The following is a 21559-nucleotide window of genomic DNA, read 5'->3' as shown; positions in this document are numbered from 1 at the left end:
GTGGCTTGCTTGTTTGTTAGGCTATGATTTCACTTTTTTCTTTCTTTTTCTTACTTTTTAACACTAATAGGAAAACCTTACATTTACAGAATATAATGTTTAGGCTAGCAAATTTCATAACCTCACTTTATCAAGTTATAATTTATTTGAAAGTATTTTAATTTTAAATTAAGTCATTTTAACAATTATTAACCACTTATTAAAATTATTTAAATAATTAGAACATGAGCTGTCTTTCCTATGCAATGTGAAAGAACTGCGTATTCTAACAGGAGCCATGAGAATGTACTTACTTCTGTAAAGGGTTCATAATTTGGCACAAGCAACAATTAGTTTTTTGTAGTTATTGAAGTACTAAAGGTGAAGTAGGACGTTCCCAGCCCTATTTTTTCATGGAAGTATATTAATTTACGTAGTTCAGACTGCCTCCAAATCAATGAAAGTAAATGCACATTTATTGACAAAAATTCCACTGAGTTAATGCTTGCATAAAACCTTAGGCTGAACAGAGGCCAATTAGTGTTAATAAAATGTCTCACAATTTGGTTATTTTAAAACTAAGTCACAAATAGGCCATCCCGGAATTTTTTTCAGTAATTTTTTTACCAGTGGTTTTGTACCAGGACTATTATTATCACAAATACTGGCAGTGGTAGAAGTGCTGGTAGAGACCAGGAGCAGGTACTTGACTGATGATATAATGGTAAGACATGGACAAAGGGTTATCTTGCAGAAGACATAGAAACCGCTAACTGATTTTCACTAGCATTTCTACCACTGACAGCACTAGTGGAGCTGCACAGATGACAAATGGTGGGAAAACTGATTAAAATGTTATGTCAACAACTTTGCAGAAGTGTTTCTGTATAAGTAGAGGATAGTATCATTGATTTTAGCTTTCCAGACAGTAAACAGTCTTCCTACCCTTGAGTTTCTTCAGTGTTTTCTCCGCCTTTATGTGCAGGATCTTTCTCAGCTTCTGACGAACAGTTTCTTGTGGAGGCTACATTGGACCTTCCTGATAAACAAGAAAAAGATGCATTAGAATTGGAGTATAAATTCAGACTCCCATACATCATTTCCAGCATTAAAAATGCATTGCTCCGTCCTGAAGTGGGGAAGCTGTCACAAGTTATGGACTTCATAAGCTAGTCAAACAGAAAATTCAAAGCAGCGACCTGGGTGCAATTACACTGGAAAAAGCAAGAGAATCAAATCCTTTTAGACACAAGAGTCAGTGTACAGCTTTTGCTAAAGTCAAGGGTAACTGGCCTTTACCTTTGAAAGGCTTTCTTCACAAATGCATTGCATTTACAAGTTTCCCTCGATTTATGCGGGTTCTTTATATGCGAATTTGCTCTTATGCGAAGAGCATATTTAGACCCATAATTCTTTATATGCAAGGTAAATTCATGCTTATGCAATCAGCATAGATGCCTCCCTGCCCAAGCAGGTAAGTCTGTGGGGGAGGGGAAAGGGCCGTGGCCCCACTCACCCCAACCCCAGCTTCAGTGGCTCCAGGAACAGCCGACACCAGCTGCCTATACCAGGGCATGGCACAGCACAGGAGCAGAGGTGAGCAGGGACAGGCAGAGCATGGTGTAGCCCAGTGGTTGCAGGCAGCTGGCGCCAGCTGCTCCCAGGGCTGGTGCAGCTGGGGCTGGCATACATGCTGCTCTGTTCCCTCTGCTTTGCTGCCTTGTCCAGCCCCAAGAGCAGCACCCCTCCCCCCACCCTTTCTCTAGTCCCAGGCTCATTCCCTCCCTCCTTCACCGCCATGGGAGCCTATATCTGTTACACTGTAAAGTGGGTTTGCTTTATGCACATTTCATTTATGCACCATTCTCCAGGAACGCATGTACAGCATAAATCGAGGGGACCCTGTAGTAGGGTTTGGATACAAAACACAAAGCAGTCAGTAAGAATCTTTTCAAAGATTCTGGTGGGCTTTGGATGTTATCCAGCTTATATTTTTCATGGTGACGGAATGATCTATCCATCCTATTTGGAAAGGCCTCTTGAAAAGAAAACAAATCTGTAGCACTGTTATGTGGAATTTAGAGAGATCACAGTTTTATTTAAATAGTTAATGGAAGGGTTTTCCAGAAGAGCATAGCATAGGGGTTCATGACCTATGGCCAACAGATTGGATCCAGTCCACAAAGCTAGGTCAGCAGAGCTTCTCTAGGAGGCCAGAATGTGACTGGGGGGGTGCTTAGTGAAGGGCAGGAAGAGCAGTGGCAGCTGGGGAAGCAGAAGTAGTGCCCAAGGCTGGGTCAGAAGGTATGAATTGTCTTCAGAGCTAGCTCCCTTCAAGTGGCCTGCTGCTCCAAAAGTTTGAGGATGCCTGCTGAAACGTTCTTATAAAAGCTTCCCAGTTACACATGGAAGTTAGAATTTTATGCTAATACTGCTAATTGGCAGTTTCCTAGACAAATGAGCGTGAGGCACCCCATGTATTCTAAAAGGGATGGCTGAACATTTCAGATACAAAACTTCTACAAATCTAGCTTTGATGTCTTTGAAAAGACAAAATGTTACTGGCACTAAGAACAAGTTTTCTATACTTTCAGGTATATCCCGAAGCTTTTACCAAACAATTATAAATATTTACAGGAGAAAAAGAAGTAAATCTGTATTAATGCATGTGGCAGGGCACTGTATGTGCCTGCCACTTTAAGGGCCTGGAGCTGGCAGCCTCCAGGAGCCTAATGAGGGCAGCCATTTTAGGTTCAGGGCTGCCCATATAAACAAGGCAGTTTGGCTGCTAGAGGCAGGTAATAACATTGCCTGGCTAGGGGTCTGCTGAGTTCAATCTGGAGGTAAGTGGGGAGCTGTAGGGGATGGTAGGAGGCTCCTGGTCCTGGGTATGACCTAAAACTACACCCTGCTGGGAGTGGGTGGCTTGGTGGGGCTCCCAGTGGCAAATAGCAGGTGGAAATACCAGGCCAGTGGTATTTGATGAAAGGCAGGTTGGGGTGCCTTAATCCCTAGCCCCCACCTTTGGGTGAGTTGTGTTCCATTGGAGGTAGTTGTGGGGGTGCAAGCCCTGAGGAAGAGAGTGGAGAGTTGGAGGCCAGGTGTGGCCGAGGCTGCCTGAGCCCTGTGGTAGTTTGAGACCCTGAGCTGGAGAGTTGAGGCCAGGCACTGCCATAGCCACCTGAGCCCCCACAAGGAGGGAAGCCCTGAGATCCTGAGCAGAGGGGGCACTGCAAGCAGTGGGAAGCCCCCAGTGGTGAGGGGGCAGAATGGGAACTGAGGCGGCAGCAATGAGAAACCCTAGTAGAAGCCCCAATGTGACAGGCAGAGATGTGGAGCCCAGTGAAGGAAGAATGGGGGCTCAGCCAAAGACAGCGTGAGCTGAGTCCTGACCCTGATAAGCCCTCCACCATTAGGAGGCTGAGTATGGGTCAAATATAACATCCGTGATAGCACCACGACCTGCTGCCCAGGGGAGGAGTGAGTCCCCTGTGAGATCCTGAGGCACCAGTCATGGTGTGAAGTACCCCAGCTCCCCAAGCCTGTGAAGGAGGACCCAGAGAGGGGGACCCTGGGAAAAGAATATGGGTCATACAGCAAGGCCTGCTAGAGTTTTCCCTGACCGGCCTAGGCAGGGGGCCAGGACCAGGAGGGTCAGAAGGGCAAGGAGGCCCACCAAGGGGGACGCCCAAGAGCTGGTGGTCCCCACTGGCCTGTGGGTGGGCCAGGGCTAGTGTGAGCCAAAGGTTTCAGTGAGGGGACCACACCCGAAGGGGAACCGGTGGCAGGGAGATATATGGCCCAGTATGACTGAGTCTGCCTGAAGGGAGGAACCCAGGTGGGGATCCCAGTAGGATTCTGGAGCCCATCGTGGGGGACTGGGGTGTATGAGAACATTGTGATGTCATCTGCGAGGCTTGGGCTGTGGTATAGGGGAGGAATGGAGCCGCAGATGGCGCCCCCTAGCAGCAGGGCAGAAAATGGGCAGCCTCCTGCTTATTACCAACTAATTAATCAATTAAGATCAAGGCATGGCAGGCGGTTAGCCCAAGAACAGGTGGGCGGGCTGCGCGGCGATTGGCCCTGAGCAGGCCCCCTGTTGCAATGCATTATTAATTTTACATCAAAACTTGAAAGTTCCAAGAGCAACCTTTCTTTAGCTCTATGTACCAAGGACTCCATGGCTGGTTCTAGTATTTTCAGAGCTGATGAAAGACTTGCTACTGTGGGAGAGGGGCTGAACTCTCAACTTGACAGAAAAATCTCAGTCAATCCCATCATTTTATGGATGACATTTTGGACTGGAATTAGTATTAGAACTCCTAAGAGGAGACCGGAATTGTTTTGACAAGAATATGCAACACACCTTTGAGACCCAATAAATTAGTTCTACTCTGAAAAACAACTAAAAATAAGGCACTATTGTGTTGCATGTTTTTGCTCAAAGATATCTACATCTAAGCCACTAAGTTCAGAGAGGAAAGCAAAAGCTTCCCACAACTACAGACACATCCTAGTACCTAGAATGAAAGTGTGTTTTCTCTACTTTACACTGAAGATATTGGGCAAAATTCTGTTACCCTGCTGCTACTTGAGTTTGTTCCAAGGGATTAAGTTTGCCTTGCAATTCAAAACTTGGTTAATAAAACTGTTCATCATACATAATGCAAAAAAGAATCCAGCTCACAATGAACTGTCTGTGCAGAGGTGAGTACTATTTTAAAATCTGATATATTTTTTTCCTACTACTCTGTCTAAACTAAAACAGATGAGAATTAATACATTAGGATATAAAGCTGCTGAATAAAAGACTACATACTGATGAAGTGGCTTTTTAATTAGTCTTATTTTTTGTAACTTCCAAGCACCTCAAATATTTATTCACTTCACATGTGTAGTTGTTGCCTGAAAAGGCACCGCAGTTAAGTGACTTGCCCAAGGTCACAAGGGAAGTCTGTTGCAAGCGGAGAATAGAACACAGCTTCCTAAATTACTTGCGGGGGGGTGTATTTCCATAAGCAGAGTCAGAACGGCTACTGCTACAGAATAACTTATCCTGTTATTTTTTATCTTCAAGTGTGCATTCAATTAAGTGTACATGCAGAACTTGCACATATAGCTCTAACCTTAAAGGAGCATTTTCACTGTAAATACTCAGTAAGCAATCTTCAAACAGTTACATTATGGCTAAGTTTGTAAAAACATTTTAAAATTAATAGAATGTGTATCCAGGATATCTGTTTCAGGTTTAGGCTTCAACTGTTTCCACTGTAGCAGCTTTTGGACAAAGACAGAAAAGCTATTTTCAACTCAAAAGGAAAGTCTTTCAAACAGATGAAAGTCATTGAAAGATGGCATAATGGAAAAGTTTTGCAAAATTAAACATTGCTACTAGCATCTAAAATGGTAATGTATGAATCATGTTTTCACTGCTGAAGGACCCTCTAGGGTAATAAAACTGTCAAGTTTCATAAGGTAAAATGAAATTATTTGATAATTAAGGACAATAGGTTAAGTAGTACACAATTGCTCAGGGCTGTCCAACTTGGGAGTGGCCAGGGACTCCACACCCTATGGGACACAGCCAGGGCTGTATGCCACTTGAGCTGCATCAGGATGAGCCACGGTCCCCTGGGCTGCACACCCCAGAGATGTCCCTCCATTGCATCGCGTATCCATGACCCCCCCACCATGTACCACCTCCCTGTGACCCCTCCCCACTCCTGCACTGTGCACCCAAAATGCACTGCTGCATTGTGCACCCATTCCCCATACAACCGCCCACTACACTGTGTACCTGAGAGTTCCTCTGCTGCAAACCACGCCCCACACTCACCCTCACCCAACTATGCTGCCATGCCACCCTACTCCCTGCTTCCAGCAGCAGCTTGAAGAGGTTGGGAGAGCCTGAAAAGTCCAGCTGCTTTGCAGCCAAAGCAATGTGGGGAGCAGCAGCCTGAAAGGGTGATGGCAAAAATTTAACCCCTCATGTGGTTCATGAGCTGCCAATTAGACAACCCTGCAATAGCTAACTGAAAAACCTGGAGGCAAGACTATAATTACCAATGTTAAATTTGGATCATGACACTATAGCTAATATTGACATTTTGGAAAAGTTTAGCACCCTTTAAGACTTACAGTTGGTCAAAACCTTTGTGAGATCATCAGAAAGACCATGCCCCTAGTATTTAGCTTAGCATCAGAGGTGTTCTAATTCCTTCTAGGGTGAGTGCAAGCATTCTTTCCATCGGCTACAAATAGCAGGTGGATTCGGCTTTTAATCGGGAGAGAAATTTGTGATTTAAGAAATCAAGTTAAGTTTATGCTGTTTGCTTTTACTTCAGAGATTTTCTTTCCAGATACTTACATGTCCTAGGACCACAGCTTGAAATGGTTGCAATGTTTGTCAGTTTTGACATAAAAATATCTGAAGCTACAAAACTGTAAAAAGATCTTTCGACATTATAGAAAGATTTTACATAAATCTGAATATATTGTGCCATTTTAAAAACACAAATTTATAAAACTATTTGCATATGAAACATTAAAGGCATTGACTATTTTAAATAAAGTGGTCTAATTTATTCAGGAGTATTTATGTTCATCTTTGCTCTTTTGAAGCTTGTTACCTACTAATGCTGATCATTACAAAAAATATATAATGATACACCTAACATTAGAGTCAGCATCACAGGATTTACTGAAAAACCTACCAGTGATAGAAATTGAATTTTTCCCAATGGGAGGCTCCTGGAAATCTCCCTGCAGGTCAAGCAGTGAGGATTTGATGTATGTAGCTAGGGTTTCAACAGGACTTCCCGCAGTAGCCATGTACTGATTGTCAACAGGTGAACTTCCACTGCTTTTTAGCTCATCAAACCTCTTTGCACACTGTCAAAGGATAAAATGAGGCAGATATTATTAGTAAGAGTTTCTAATACTTAATACTGCATCATCTAAGTATCAAAAGAGTGATGTTTTCTTTTCTAAATAAAATGCCACTCAAATTGAATGATGAAAGAAACCTGGAAGTTTTAACTTGGGTTTTATTCATTTTGTTTTAATACATCACAATTTTAATTTTTTTCTGTGAATGATCTCAAATTTGGATCTAACCTATCAGACACAGATTTCAACATTTGTAGGAACAAGGCCCTTACCAACATTTACACAGAATTAACTTTACATACAAAGGTTGTCTTGATGAGTTCAACAACCTAACAACAACTCTCAAATTCACATGAGTTTTGGGAGATGGTACAAGAGCTCTGCTAAAGCCTAATGGATTCACTAGTCACATGAGGTCATACAGCCAAATCCATCCTGGAAACAATTCTACGTATCAAAGATGTTTTGGTGTAACATACTGTAATCAGACTTCTGGTTGGGATAAGCTTTTGCTGGGCAAAAGTTCCAACTAGGTTTGAACTCCCAGTCATTTTGTGCTCTGCATACAGATATAGAAATGTACCATTCTTTACTATACACTGGCTTTACTCCATAGTAAAAGTAGAGTGGAAAGAGGGTTGCCAACTGAATTATTTTTTTTATTTTTTTTAACTGACAATTTGTAAACATTTTACTGACAGCCAAATGTTTTTATTGATATATTTAACATTATATAAAACATACCAGTAAAATGCAACTTCTTCCAGGTCTTGCCCTGCTGCCAGGCCCCCAGTTAGAAGGACTGGATTCAGATGTACAGGGTTAATATCAAGCAGGATTGCAGGATTGAAACCCAGCAGTATTAAAGCCAGCCTGGGACAGCAGCACAGGTGCTTGTACACATGATGGTTGTCATTATATACACGTGACAAAAAATGTCATTTGTGTGCCTTAATGGCATCACACATTATACGTGCACCGGTTTGAGGGGTTTAGTTGAGTTTGTGTTGTTGCAAACTAAACTATATTCAGATGTAGTTTAGTTTGCACTGTTGCAAATTCAACAATGCAGCTGTCAGTTCAGCTTCCCACCCCTGGCCATGGGAGAGGCAGACAGTAGAGTTGTGTGAAGTTCTGGTCACCAATTCAATTTAGCAGAGATTCGGCCTGATTCAATGGCTGAATCTCCAAATCCGAATGGAATCAGGATACCCCTTAAACTCTCTGAATCGAATCAGAACCCTCAAAATTGATTTGGAGAGATTCAATTATTTTTATATAGACACAGCTTTAAATGTTTTTTCTATATACCTTAAGGTATCAGGAGACTCATCAATGCTGAGATGCTGGGGCAGATGGAGCACCCCACAGGAGCACAGGCGGGTCCCCATTGTACTGAGCAGTGGACCCAGAAGTGGTCCAGAAGTACTTCCAGTCTACTTTCAGGTCTGCCACAGAGCATGGGGGGGACCCCCTCACCCCCCCCCGGCTCAGTGACTGGTGCCTCCTGGGTCTGGGGCAAGAGTCCCCCCCGCAGCTGATTACCAAGCTGGGGGAGCACAGGGGGGACCACCACCTACTATGCTCCATCCACCCCATTGTCACAGCATTGACAAGCTGCGCCTGGTACCTTGAGGTATGTAGAAAAAACATGTTAAGCTGTCTCTAGGGCTTAATTGCTGATTGAGAATCAGCATCAAATCTTCAGATTCGGATTTGGCTGAATGAAATCAGGACAGCGATCCAAATCGCCGAATCAAATCACTGTCCCCAATTCAAGCTGAATCTGAATTGAATACGGCCCATTTCAGACATCCCTAGCAGGCAGGTTCCACAAAGAAAAAAGGTTGGGCCCCTCTCCACTTCAAAGCAACAAGGGGTCCAATCTTTCTTTCTTTTTTTTTTTTGAGAGAGCCTGCCCCACCTCTCCCACAGTTGAGGGGGATGGGGGTGGGGGATGGTAGGCCCTGGTGCTTCCCTTTGAGGTGGTGGCACCCCTGGGGCCACTCAGGCAGGCTGCTAGCAGGCTGGGTCCTGCCCCAGCTCAGAGGCAGCACCTGGCTCGATCAAACTGCTCCCGAACCCCACCGGGCGCTGCTCCCTGGGTGGGCTTAGGGAACACTTGGATCAGGCTGGGTGCTGCCTCTAAGCTGGGACAGGACCTGGCCTGCTGGCAGCCTGCCCAGGTGGCCCCAGAGGGCACTGTCACTAAGGAGGGAAACGCCCCCGCCACCCCTCCCCTGCAGTTCATGGACCACTTGGTTCACTGGCTGCTCAACCCCCGAGTTGTGAGCAGGCTCCGGCTAAAAAATAAAATTGGGCCCCTTGGTATAACATGATGGAAAAACTGAAACAGTGGGTTTCAATTGAAAACCCACTATTTCAATTAAGGGGGGCACAGAATAAAGCCCCACGCACTAAACCCCCATCACATGTACAAGCGCTCCACATGGCTAAGAGAATGCTCCCTGCAGGGAGTGGGCTGCACTCCTACTTAGACACCAGGTGGCACTGCTGTGCACCGTCTGTCAGAGCTTCAATCAAGCTTTGGCTGCTTAGTATTTTTACTGGTGGCTAAATTTTTTTATGGACTTTACTGATATCCATTTTAGTCTGATTTTTTTTTACTGACACTCGGTAAATTTACTGACAGCTTCCAGCCCTGGGTAGACATATGAAACAACCTTACACTGGTGTCAGTCACTCCATTCTGCAGCAAAGTGAAGGCTCAAAAAATAAGGAGTAACTAACTACACATTTGCATACCAGTTGAGTGTCAGCTCCACTAGTCAGTTTCATCCCCAAGTAAGACTTATAGACTACAAACTGGCTCCCTTGCCATCTAGTGGCCAGCTGCTACAAGGCCATTGGGAAAGCTGGTTGTACATCTGTTCCTTACTACGGAGAAAAATCCAGGGTAAATTTCTCTGTGATTATTTTGTCTTGTATCTGTATCCATGATTTTATAGCAATGTTTATTAGCTATGCTACATTTGTAAGCCACCACATTCAATTAAGGAGTTAATAAAAAAAATGAAGTCTGTTTGCTTCTTTTTTCAACTACTGTGAGTCACAGAAACACAAGTGTAAGATACAGTGTAAGACCTTTTTATTTAAGCAGGCAGGGTGAAGCTGTGGTTATTCTTTGGAGAACAGTTTTATTACTTTACCTACTTATATGAGCTTTGTTTTCATAAATTGCCCTGAGCCTTTTGGAGATGGTAGCATAGAAATCAAATCTTTTCTTGCCTCAAAAATTGTTTTGTTTTGTTGTTGTTTAAAAGAAATAGGTACACACAAGCTATCAGTTTAGAATGAAGTCATCATTAAACTATTTTTTAAGTTCACATAGCTTTATAAAACTATACTCCTGTTGTCTCTTCCTTAACCTAATAAAACGCACTTCTCTTGATAAAGCATTCTTTAAGCAGACAGACTAGGTTAAAAAACAAAAGTTACCTCTTTGGATGTAATTCCTGGAACTAGCCTTGCCACACTGTCCCAGTTGATAGGCTGAGGTACCCCAATTAAGGAATAGAGGATCATGTCCAAAACCATTTTATTATTATCATATGGAAAATTATTGTTTTCTGAATATCCGCGACTCATTTTTTGCTGCTAAAACCTAGGAGGGAAAATATTAAATATTTATGTGTGCTTTAAATGCTCATACTTCATAGCAAAAATTGCACAATTAATTACAGTTCAATATACATTAATTCCAGTGCTGTAAGAATGTACTATGAAAATGACTACTACAGTGTTGAAATCAAGCATTATACTACTGCTTGATAAATCTGAAGTTTAAACATTTTTGTCCCTAGATTCTATCAGAAAGGACACTTCAAAATGACGTGTCTCAGTACAGATTTTTAGTCTGATCTCTCATTATTAGAATTAGTCATCATAAACAACAACAACAATCTAGTTTGGTTTAGGATTTTTTTAAACACCACATGAAATTATAGCTCTACTTTAGAACTGAGATTTTAGACGTGTTAAGGAATCTAAAAAATAAGCAGATATCAGGAAGTTATTCTGAGCATATTGCAGTGAGTCAGTGCAGTCTGGCATCTCAGTCTAGCAGGACAAAACTATTCCTTAGTAGAGATCCAACCTAAAGTGTTGCTTAATCATTTTCCTTCCCTTGAAGTATGAATCAGTGACTGCAGTATATGCAAGACATCTCAGAAAAAACAGCAAGAGGGCAGGCACCCTTAATTCTAAATCCATATTTAAAGAAATGCAGTTGATTCCTCGGCAAAGTAAAAAGCAACAATATGAATATTACTAGCCAGCTGCCCATCAAGAATGACGGATTTCAAAGGAGTGTTTACATGGCCCCTCCTTGCCCCCCACTCATGCTTAGGAGCTGGCCATTTAAAGACTCCCTCCACTGAAGCCTCCTCCTCCTCCTCCAGCGCGGGGCTCCCTCCCCTGCCTGCCTCCTCCCCTAAGCAGCATGGCTTCTCCCACCGCCATACCTCTCTTCCCTGCTCCCCTCCTTCCCTCCTTGCCCGCCACCTCCCTGTCCCTGCCGGCTGTTGGTAATAAAAGTTGTTGGGTGCATGTGTACACTGCCAGGCCGGAAGTGGGGGGGGGGGAAGCATTGGGGCAGGTATGCATGCATCAGACATGCTGCCCTGCCGGGCATGGGGGGGGGGCAGCAGGGGGCGCTACCACTGTGACCCCCGCTGTTTGTTTCCCTCTGCCCGGCGCCTGTCTGGGCCCGCGCCAGGCACAGCCAATCGCTGCCCTCTTGGCCTAGCAGGCACAGTTGACAAAGAGTGTTGCGGACAGACAGACTCACAGACAGACTAAGCCCTTTATATACTTAGAATTGGCAAGACATTTATTTTTCTGAATAGGTAGTCAATAGGAAAAGGCAGGACTTGGGGTTTCACGTACTTACCCTACCAATTATAATAGATACCCTCAGCCAAACAGTGTGTCATGATGACAGCTGGTACACAGGGGGTGCATCTACATGTACGCCAACTGCGCAGTAACAACTATGTACTCCGTTGATTTTGTTTCAGGTATGTCATCAAATGTTACATTTTTCTGAAGTTTTTACTGGTTAAAATATGAACAACATAACTGAAGGTGAGTAGTTTGTGGGGAAAGGAGCTTACTGAGAGTATGCACTTAAACAGAACCAAACTAGAATAAATTTTAAACTTGGAGTAGTCATCAGAAGAAAACCATTTAGAAGGAAGATTATATTTTGGGTTCAGTGGATGCTTTATTTTGAAAGGCAGGAGCTTAAATGGATCAATGTGGTGCTTTAATAATTCTCTCTAAATGAAAGCAATAGCAAAAACCAAAACAAAAAACTGCCAAATTGACAGCAAGTGCCAGTTGTGATGGCACCTTTGTGACATTTCTTCATTAGGGAAGGGATGGGAACCAATATTAATTTATGTGTGATAAATGTTCAGCAGTCAAATGAAATTATGAAAGGGATGACAAGACCAGATCTGAACCAATGAAAAAGGCGGAGCCTGCCTTTTATGCTATATCTACTCTGTCCTTTACTGGTGGTTGAAGGGCAGTGGCATAAATGAGTGTGAATTCATAGATTTATCCTCTAAAATAAATAAGAAGAAAACAATCAAAATGTGTTTTATACCATAAGCTTAATAAAAATATATTCACTGTTACTATAATATCCCCACAAAAGTTATTTCTATGGTATGTCTATACTATATACTCAAGTACAGAAATAGAGGGCAAGTAGCTATTTTCCATTTATAGGAATTGTGTAATTTAAAGGAACTGAAACTACAATGGTCTTAAATATTGTACTAATAACAAACGTACAAATCAGTATTTCACAGATCGTGAAACAACTCAGCAGCACAAAGATGACTGGTACTCTAAAATGCAGTGACATTTCCAGAGAGGCATGAAGCCTTTGTCTGTCAAATCCATACTTTCTTATTTTAGTATTTACTGGAGCCTTAATCTCACTGCTAATGCATATCATACAGGTTTCTTCATTACAAAATACCTAGAGACTAGAGCCTCATCCACACACACATTAAACAGCATAAGCAATGACAGAGTGGATGTCAATATGGGGATGGCAGAATGAATTAGATCAATAAAGCCCCACCTTTCCCCCCCACCTCAGGTCAGATGGAGGGTGCTCAGTCCATTTGTGGGCCAGATCTGCTGGTGAGGTGAAGCCCAATCTAACCGTGAGCAGAGGGAGCAGATCAGAGAGCAGCCCAGCCCCCAACCAGCAGTTGGGGGGAGGGGGAGGCAGTATTACTTGCCATTGCTCCTCCGCCACCAAATTTCCCAACATATGGGAAGCACTGCAGGCCAGATGCTGTGGCTCCGCAGGCTGCTTAAAGCCTCTGGGGCAGACGCTGAGCACCCCTAGATTAGACCAACCTCCCACATCCTTCTTTCTCTGTCATATGACACAGACCTACCTGGCCCCATAGAAAACATCATCACACAACCAAATAAATACATACACCTACTTAAATATAAATGTACAGTTATCAAATACTGCTTTCTGAACTAAAGCCTCATTGTTTCCATATAAATGCAGCCCAGTATCATTCCCAGGAGACAAAGGAGGAAGCTTGCATATCATACGTAGGCAGGATCATAAGAAGTCTCATTCTTTACTTCCTATACTAGGAGTGGCACCGTGGTCACCATTGTGCGGCAGCTTTGGACAGGACAGCCAGCACCGCTGCGCCGCCCTTCAACAAATCCTGCAAAAACCACAGGACAAGCCGCATCCAGAGCTACTCCCTTGGCAAGCACCAGGATCCAATGCAAGAGGTGTGAGATGGACCAGGCCTATAATGAGCACCGTGCCTTTCTAACCATGACACTGCACCTTCAGCTCTGGCCACTCCATAGAGTGGCCGATTGAAAAGAAAATTAAAGCAAACAAAGCCTATCCATGAGATAATGCCAGCAGGGTGCAACAATTCAAAGTAATAACACCAACTACAATAATAATAATAACAATAGCATCAATAATAATAGACTAAGAAGCCATGAGGTACAACCAGCAGGCAGAGAAAGAGGATGGTGGCATGCAAGCATCCCCAGCCAAACGGGCAAGATCCCAGATTCAAACCTCCCCCCCCCGTTTTATTTAATTTTTTGTATTCTGGACTATTTCAGACAATTCAGTCTAAAGAAACAAGGGAAAAGGTGGGCGTGTCAGCCACCCCACCCCAAAGCTTTGCATTTAGATGTACCCAGAGAAACCCGAAGCGGGGCTCAAGGAAGGGTTTGCATGGGCGCTGCCTTCTGATGGACCCCCGGCCCCTACAGCACCTCGCCGGGCCAGGGAAGGGCAGGGCAGGGCAGGGCAGGGGGGCCCGCCATGCCCCGCCTCAGGGCGCCCAGCACAGCTGGTGGCACCTGCCCCACCCCCCGGGGAACCGAGCCCCAGATGCGGCGGGGACTCCGGCGGCGGTTACCTGCGAGCGGGCGGCGGCGGGGACGACGCGCGGGTGCGGAGTGGCCGCTGCAGCGCGCTGGGCCCCCGCCGCACAGTCACCCGCCCCCTCCACGCCGCAGGGAGCCGCGGCCCCTCCCCCCACCTGCTGTGCCGCGCGCGCCGGCACCAAGCAGCAGCCTCGCACCACCCAGCCGGGAGGTGGGGGCAGCTCGCCGGGCCAGGGAGGGAGGGCGGAGGGACCGTTAGCCAATCAGCGCGCCGCCTCGCAGCAGGCCCCACCTCCTCTGGTAGAGGAGAGCCAATGCGGTGGGGCCAAATGGGAGGGGCGGGGCCAAATGGGAGGGGCGGGGCAAGGGTGTGCAACGCCGGTCCCCGCCCCTCCCGCCTTGTCGCAGTGCAGCGACAGCTCCCGCCCCGCGGCGTCCCGGCTCCTAGCAACGAGCGCTGAGGAGGCGCCATGTCGGGGCGGGAGATCATGGAGAGGCTGGAGTCCTTCCCCTCACCCGCCCCGAGACGTCACCCTGTGCCCTGGGGTGACGTCACCCCGTGCCCCGGGGTGGTGTCACCCATCAGCCACCTCCCCGTGACGTCGCTCCGCAGAGGCGTATTAAGATTTATTGCAGCTCTTGGCAAATAGAAAATTGGAGGCCCCCACTGGGCAAGGGCAGGGGGCTGCAGCCAGCCCTGCCCAGCCTCCTTGGCACATCCACAGCAAGCCAGAGAGCATGAGTGTTACTGAGGTGAAGGCGGCCCGGGACCCATCCTGGCCCCTCCATGCAGCGGGTGCCATGCAGCTGAGGCTGTAATCCCCCAGTGCTACAGGAGAGGCTAGGGCTGGGGCCAGCTTGGAAGGAGCATGAGGTCCACCCCCGGTTGCCCACCGCCCCTCTGCTGGCCCTTGGCTGGGTGGGACAGGGCTGTCCCATCCTGTCCCAACAGCGCTGGTGCCAACGATTGCCTGCAGACAGCAGGGAGCAGAAGCAGAGCCGCCCATGAGGCCTCTTGGCAGCAGATGGCCCAGGGAAGCCGCCACTGCCTGCAGGGAGCCCCATGCCTGCCCCTAGACCCTGGCCCTGGCCCTGACCCTGGCTTGGCCAGATGGGAGAAGGCACATGCTGCCTGTCCTGGATGACCACAGCCAGGGAGCCCGCCTGGACTGTGCTACCCTGGTGCCCCATTGGACCCCTGATTGGCAGGGGCCCGTGGGCCCATACATTAATCCGCCCCTGCCTCCCAGGGCCTGTTTGTGCCATTTGAGGACTTCTCTGACACTCTAACACAGGGGAAAATTCTTAGCCATTTCATTCAACAGGGAAAAGATTCAAGCTGAGGACACCTGTGGGTCACAATGGGGAAATGTGAATGCTGTGTGTGGGCCACTTGTGTGGTACAAAACATGATTTTTGTCTGGTGTGACCTTTGTAGTAGTAAGTTTGCTGTTCCAACAGCCCATAAAGTATCTTTCTCCATAAGCAATGCATGGAGGGCGAGGGGCACGTGCCCCCCTGAGATTGGCACCAGCCGAGGAATGGGGGCGCTGAGAAAAAACTCTGGTAGCACTTCTGGTTTTGCTGCTGGCACTTCCGGGGTTGGCGATTGGCTGCTGGGGGACCTTCCTCCCCGGTCAGTGATCTGCCGCTGGTGCCCCCCCCAGAATCTATCTCAGTACCTGCATAGTCCAGGTGAAAAGATGTTTCCAATTACTGTGTGATTGTGCTCCCAGCCTCTACATCTGGTTTTCTTTTGTGTGTTAGAACCTCAGGTCCCCTCTACACTTGCAGGTAAAGGTGTGATGGGGTTGTGGGTTAGATCCCATCATGCCTTACTGCCAGTGCAGGGGGAACCTGATCCTGGGCTCCCCCTGCACTGCCACCAACCAAGCTCCCACAGCTGGGAGCCGCTTCATTTGAGGGGCCAGGGTTCCCCATGAATTCCCAGAGCTAGGGAATCATGGCAGCCATTATCTTTTAGCCTCAGGGGTGTGTGAAGCTTCCAGGCTCTCAGGATCAAGGTAGCTACAAACCCCAGGGCTCATGGGAACATGAAGTGACAATTTGTTTCTTGGTGACATAAGCAGTAACTTGTATGATGAATTCTAATATTATGGGAGTTTTCTTATAGAGGATTACAAAAAAGGATTATCCTATTATTGGAACTAAAAAAGGTGATTATTTTTATTTTTACATGAAACCAACAAAATACAACAATAGTAATTGATCCATTATTATTAAGCAAGTATTCTTCCAATTCTGCCTATAATTCTGTATATGTAAAGGGCTTAGTTCATCTGTGTGTCTTTGTGTCTGTCTGTAAAGTACTTGGGGGGCATAGCTCCCAGTGGGGTGTGGCCCCAGCAAGTGCTGCGTGTGGGGCGAATTGCCCATCAAGAATGGCAGTGGCAACAAAGTGCTGCCATGATGGTGGGGGCAGAGGGGTAGGAGTGGGGGGGGAAGGGTCTGGGGCCGAACGGGGAGCAAGGCGGGAAATGATGGAAGGGACAGAGCACTGCCATGATGGAGGAGACAGAGGGGATGGAGCTGGGGGCAAGGCCAGCACCACTAGCCTAGGAGTACTAGACTACTCCTAGGAGTAGGCAGCAGCATGGGGTGATGGCAGTGTGGCGCTGGCCTTGCCCCCCGCCTCCGTCCCCACCATCATTCTTGATGGGCAGCTGGATAGTGATGAAGATAATTGTTTAAAATACACATACGACATTCGAATAGCTCTTTCAGTTTTTTGAAGAAAGCATGTTTTCACTGCAAAACCAGAAATTCCTATGATGGGGCTCTGAATTAAGATGTTTATATACACCTAGTAGTAATTTGTTTTACCTCTGTTGCTAGATACTGCAAACAGATTTCAATCCACCTCTTAAAAAGTTGTCCAATGCTTTCCACTATGAGAACCTGTTTTCAGATGCTTATACTTTTGTTAAACTTTTACCCAGTAGAGCTAAAATTTCACTTGTTGGCTGTTTTCCTCAAGCTGTATTTTTGGGGAGTTTTCAGGGGAAAAAAGCATTTCCAATAGGATGATTACAGACATATCTTATAATGTTTAAAAAATCATTTTAACAACTGTTTCACTGAGAAATTAAAACACTGCAGGGGCTTGACATTTGTCAAAGGGGGTTGCTTTTGGGTCAGGGATTTGGCATTTGCCATCACCAAAAAATTTGCTGACATTTGGCCAATTTATTAGCCTTTGAAAAACAAGTTCCTATGTGTTCAACAGAGACTTGTTAGGAACTGTCAGCTAAATTCATGAAAGGCTTTGTTTATGTTGGACATGCCTCATCCTAGGCCAGTACTGGCTAAACAGACCTTGTCTGGTATTTGCTCTTGCTTCCTGATTCCATTGGAGTATCAGAAGAGGGAGGACTTTCTTGTCCTGTTAGCACCCCCCTTGCTGCTAGCTTGGCAGTCTGGTGAAGAAAACCACTTGACTGCAAAGCAAGAGGGGAGGAACCAAACTGAAAAGACGGGGACTGTAGAAACGGAAAAAACTGGAAGCCTGGAAAGGAAGACTGGGATAAGGTGATAAGGGAGAAGAGTTTGGAGAAAGGAACACTGGTACTGTCAGTGCAAAGAGATTGAAAATGGGAGTCAAGAAGGGAAATAGAGGTAAAGATTGCATTTAAGAGCTGATGGAAATCAGAAGTCAAATAAAGCACTGATAGGAATGTAGGGAATACTGGGACTAACTGCGCAAGGAACCTAGTGAAGGAAAACGGACTAGAAGCTGGGGTGGAGAACGTTGAGATCTGGATTTGGAGTTTGAGTGTGAAAATTTGGCCTGGGATAAGAAGCCAGAAAGTTGCAGAAGAGGACAGGACTAGGAAAATAATCAGAGTAGGAAGAATGGGAAATGAAGTCTATGACCACTAAAGAATGTTCCTTTCTAGCACCTAAAGTGGAATTCAAGATTCCTGAATCTTAGCTGAGTAAAGCTCACTGGCAATGTATACATCTCATTGGTCTCAGTGACTGGTCTGCAAGGCAACCTACTATTGCTGTGTTATTCTCTTAGTTCAAGTGGGAATGGTTTGTGTTATGGCTCTAATGGCTTCAGCTGTGCTGATGATGTATTTGGGTATTCATATCATGTCATATATAAGAATTTCTGATTTTTTTTTCAGTTTGCACTGGTTAAGTCCTATGAAATCATCACACACACACACAAAGAACACCAAGGTTGCAAAGACAACCTGAGAGTCTGGACTATGCAAGAACTAAGACTGCCTTTGCAACCTTGATTTGTTCCTTCTTGTGTGCATGGATTAGAATACAGCCTTAATTACACAAGCACATTGTTTTTTTTTTTCTATTGATCCCTACCTCATTCAATGCACAGTATGTACTGTGCTTTGGGCATGAATCAGGATTCTGTTCTGTACTGTTCAATGCTATGAAACCTCTGCTTCCTTTCTTGTAGAAATCAGATGTATAACAGGGTTAGGGAACTGCGGGAAGAAAAAAATAATCTTTGATTTAAGGCGTTTGAATGTTCCCGTGGGGAACTGGATTTGATTCTGGCCTCTGCCACAGTTCCTAATCATGAATATAATTATGTGATACAATGCTAAATACTTTGAAAATTAGGATTTGAATGTTACATTGGACATCCACATTTCTGAATTTAATTTTTCTATTTCTTAGTGTCTCATCTGTACAATGGGTTTAATAATACCTACATTTTCATCTCATATGAGTATTGTGAAGATAAAATTATGGCTTTTAAAGCATTTAGATACTGTAGTGAGAAGGGCCATAGGAAAGTTCATGGAAAAGAAATAATTATTTATTTAGAGCTACCTTTGAAGAGTGTCAATAAATAAGGCATGTGGCCACACCCTGAATAATGTGAATAAAACAAAAATATGAAATGAATGCTTATTCAGAGATCTTATTGGTCAACCAGAATGCTGACAGAAGGAGTGGTCAAAACAGTGCCTGGTCAAATATAATTAAATATATAAGGACTACTACTGACTTTTCCTGAGTTCTTGCCTTGGCAACCTCAGCATTCTTTGAGCATATTTTTGTGTGCAGTTATAACCACAAGAACAAGGGCATCTTCTTTGAAAGCAGTATTACTCCTAAACCTTTGCTATGCAGGAACATACCACATTGTTTCATAGTTTCATAGTAGCTAGGGTCAGGAATGACCTGAGCAGATCATCTAGCCTGACATCCTGCCACAGGCAGGAATGAATGCCGGGTTCACAAGACCCCAGACAGGTGATAATGTAACCTCTTTTTGAATTTGCCCAAGGTAGGGGTGAGGACCACTTCCCTAGGAAGTTTGTTCCAAATTCTGGCCACCCTAACTGTAAAATATTGCCTCCTGATCTCTAGTCTATTCTCCATCAGCTTATTACCATTGTTCCTCGTCACCCCAGGTGGTGCTAGGGAGAATAGGGCTCTTCCTATTTGCTGATGATCTCCCCCGATGAGTTTGTAGGCAGCCACCAGGTCCCCCTTCAGCCTCCTCTTGCCGAGGCTGAACAGGTTCAGGTCCCTCAGTCCATTGTATTTAGAATGCCTCTGAATGAAACATTTACAGAATCACTTTCTTGCAGTAAAATAATTTTTGTTCTTTTCATAGCTTTTTCTTGAGAAAAGGAAAGCTACATATTATATAAACTTTGTGGGGAAGGACATGTCTTATAGTTCACGCTTTTACATTATTCAGTATCATATGGCTCTTGATCCTGATTTGGGCCTTTCTGACTCCTAGAATATTATGATGAGTGGTTCTTCAGGAACCTTCCCTCAGTTAATTTTGAAAGAGAATTTAAAGAAGTTTTCAAACATTATTACTTAAATGTCATGCTTTCAAAGAGATATGTATATACCATTCTCTAGGTACGTTTTATAAAAATTAAACATTTCATATGACAAATGGTTAAAAAATAAAGACAATACTTTACCTCTGGAATATTTTCTGAGGAGAGACTCTAATTTCACAAGCCTGTTTTGAGAATGCTACATGTTTAGAAGTGTGGAAGTGTTAAGAAATGTAACAGATGTTTTAGAATGTCAGGAAAGCACATCACACATTGGCATTTCAATCTTGTAAGGGCACATGGCTATTTTTTTTCTTTTTTCCTGCACAGGTAATCAGTGACAGATGACTAAAAGCAAGAGCGCCATGAATGTAGGGAATTGGGAGACTGAAAAGATGTATTCAGTCATCTTAATCTGATGTTTTGGCATTCCAGATTTGTGACCTACATCCCATTTACAAGTACATTACTTTTTCAATGTACTTTTTAATATATCCAGGTGCTGGGCTTCTACCACTTCACTTGCAGGCTATCCACCACTAAAGGTCTGTCCAGATTACTTTTCATACGTTTTTATAATAATCTATTTCTTACTTTCATTATACAGCCTCCAGCTGTCACCTTTTACATACTACTAAATAATTACTCTCCCTATTTTGGTATGAACCATTCAAACACTTCTATAGTTATCCTTTTCTCCTCCTCCTCTCAATCACCACGTATGTCATAAACTTCCTTATAGGAAATCTGAATGATAGACTAAGGGAAAGCAAGGGAGCATGATCCCCTCCTTCCCTCCAAAAGTATCAATGTTAAAGCAAGGGTTTTCAATCTTTTTAGACTCAAGGCACCCCTCAAAAAATACCCACTCTTAGTTTGCACTCGTTTTTTGAATTCAGAAAAATAAGAGCAATTTTTCCATTGCAAAAAGCTCATAAAGGTCACAGCAGGTCAGAATGTTTTTAACACTATGAATCCCTGCTTGAAAGCTCTGGGTTTATCTTGGGATTCATATATGTTAACATTATGTGGCAGCTCATGAGACCCTGGAAAAGATCTCAAGGCACTCAGCACCAGGGAACTAGGTTTTCTGTTTGCTGTGGAAAAACAGATCTTCTCCTTTAAAAGGAAAAAAAGGTGGATTTTTAAAGGAGATAATAATGGTAGGAAAACAAGTTTCCCCTTGCAGGTTGGCAGACTTCCAGCCTGCAAAGAGCTGCCTGGGGCTGAAGGAAGTGATGGGGAGGTGACTGGAGGCAGGGAGATGCTACCCAGGGTGGGGGAGGGCCATGGTCAGCATGGGAGCCCCAGCCCAGGGCAGGAAGTGGGGGTGCCACAGGCATCTCTCCTTCCTCCAGCCTATGCCGAAGACAGATTCACTCCGCCACTGTCCACAAGTCAGAGCTGCCGCAGCTGCCGTGCTCTGGCCTGGTCAATACGGGGGCAGCCCTCTGGCAGGGCTGGAG

At 44.9% G+C, this 21559-nt stretch overlaps 1 protein-coding gene across 2 annotated transcripts in view; it reads right to left on the bottom strand.

Annotated features, from left to right (window-relative positions):
* Positions 1–14404, bottom strand: part of SANBR (SANT and BTB domain regulator of CSR) — a 42557-nt gene extending 28153 nt beyond the window's left edge. For both annotated transcript variants that reach the window (XR_016442757.1, XM_090050173.1), the window contains exons 1-5: positions 14325–14404; positions 11780–11943; positions 10327–10492; positions 6693–6870; positions 925–1018 (exon numbers count right to left, since the gene is read on the bottom strand). Coding sequence is in view for 1 of the 2 variants with exons in the window: in XM_090050173.1 (XP_089906299.1) it covers positions 925–1018; positions 6693–6870; positions 10327–10476 (422 nt within the window). In the remaining variant the exon portion in view is untranslated. The remainder of the gene's footprint in view (positions 1–924; positions 1019–6692; positions 6871–10326; positions 10493–11779; positions 11944–14324) is intronic.
* Between the last annotated feature and the right edge of the window lie 7155 nt (positions 14405–21559).

Source organism: Crocodylus siamensis, chromosome 1 (genome assembly GCF_052110815.1).
Source record: "Crocodylus siamensis isolate JL-2025a chromosome 1, ASM5211081v1, whole genome shotgun sequence".
Classification (NCBI taxonomy): domain Eukaryota; kingdom Metazoa; phylum Chordata; order Crocodylia; family Crocodylidae; genus Crocodylus; species Crocodylus siamensis.
The sequence above is the reverse complement of the archived record's forward strand: the minus strand, read 5'-3'. Positions and strand labels throughout refer to the sequence as shown.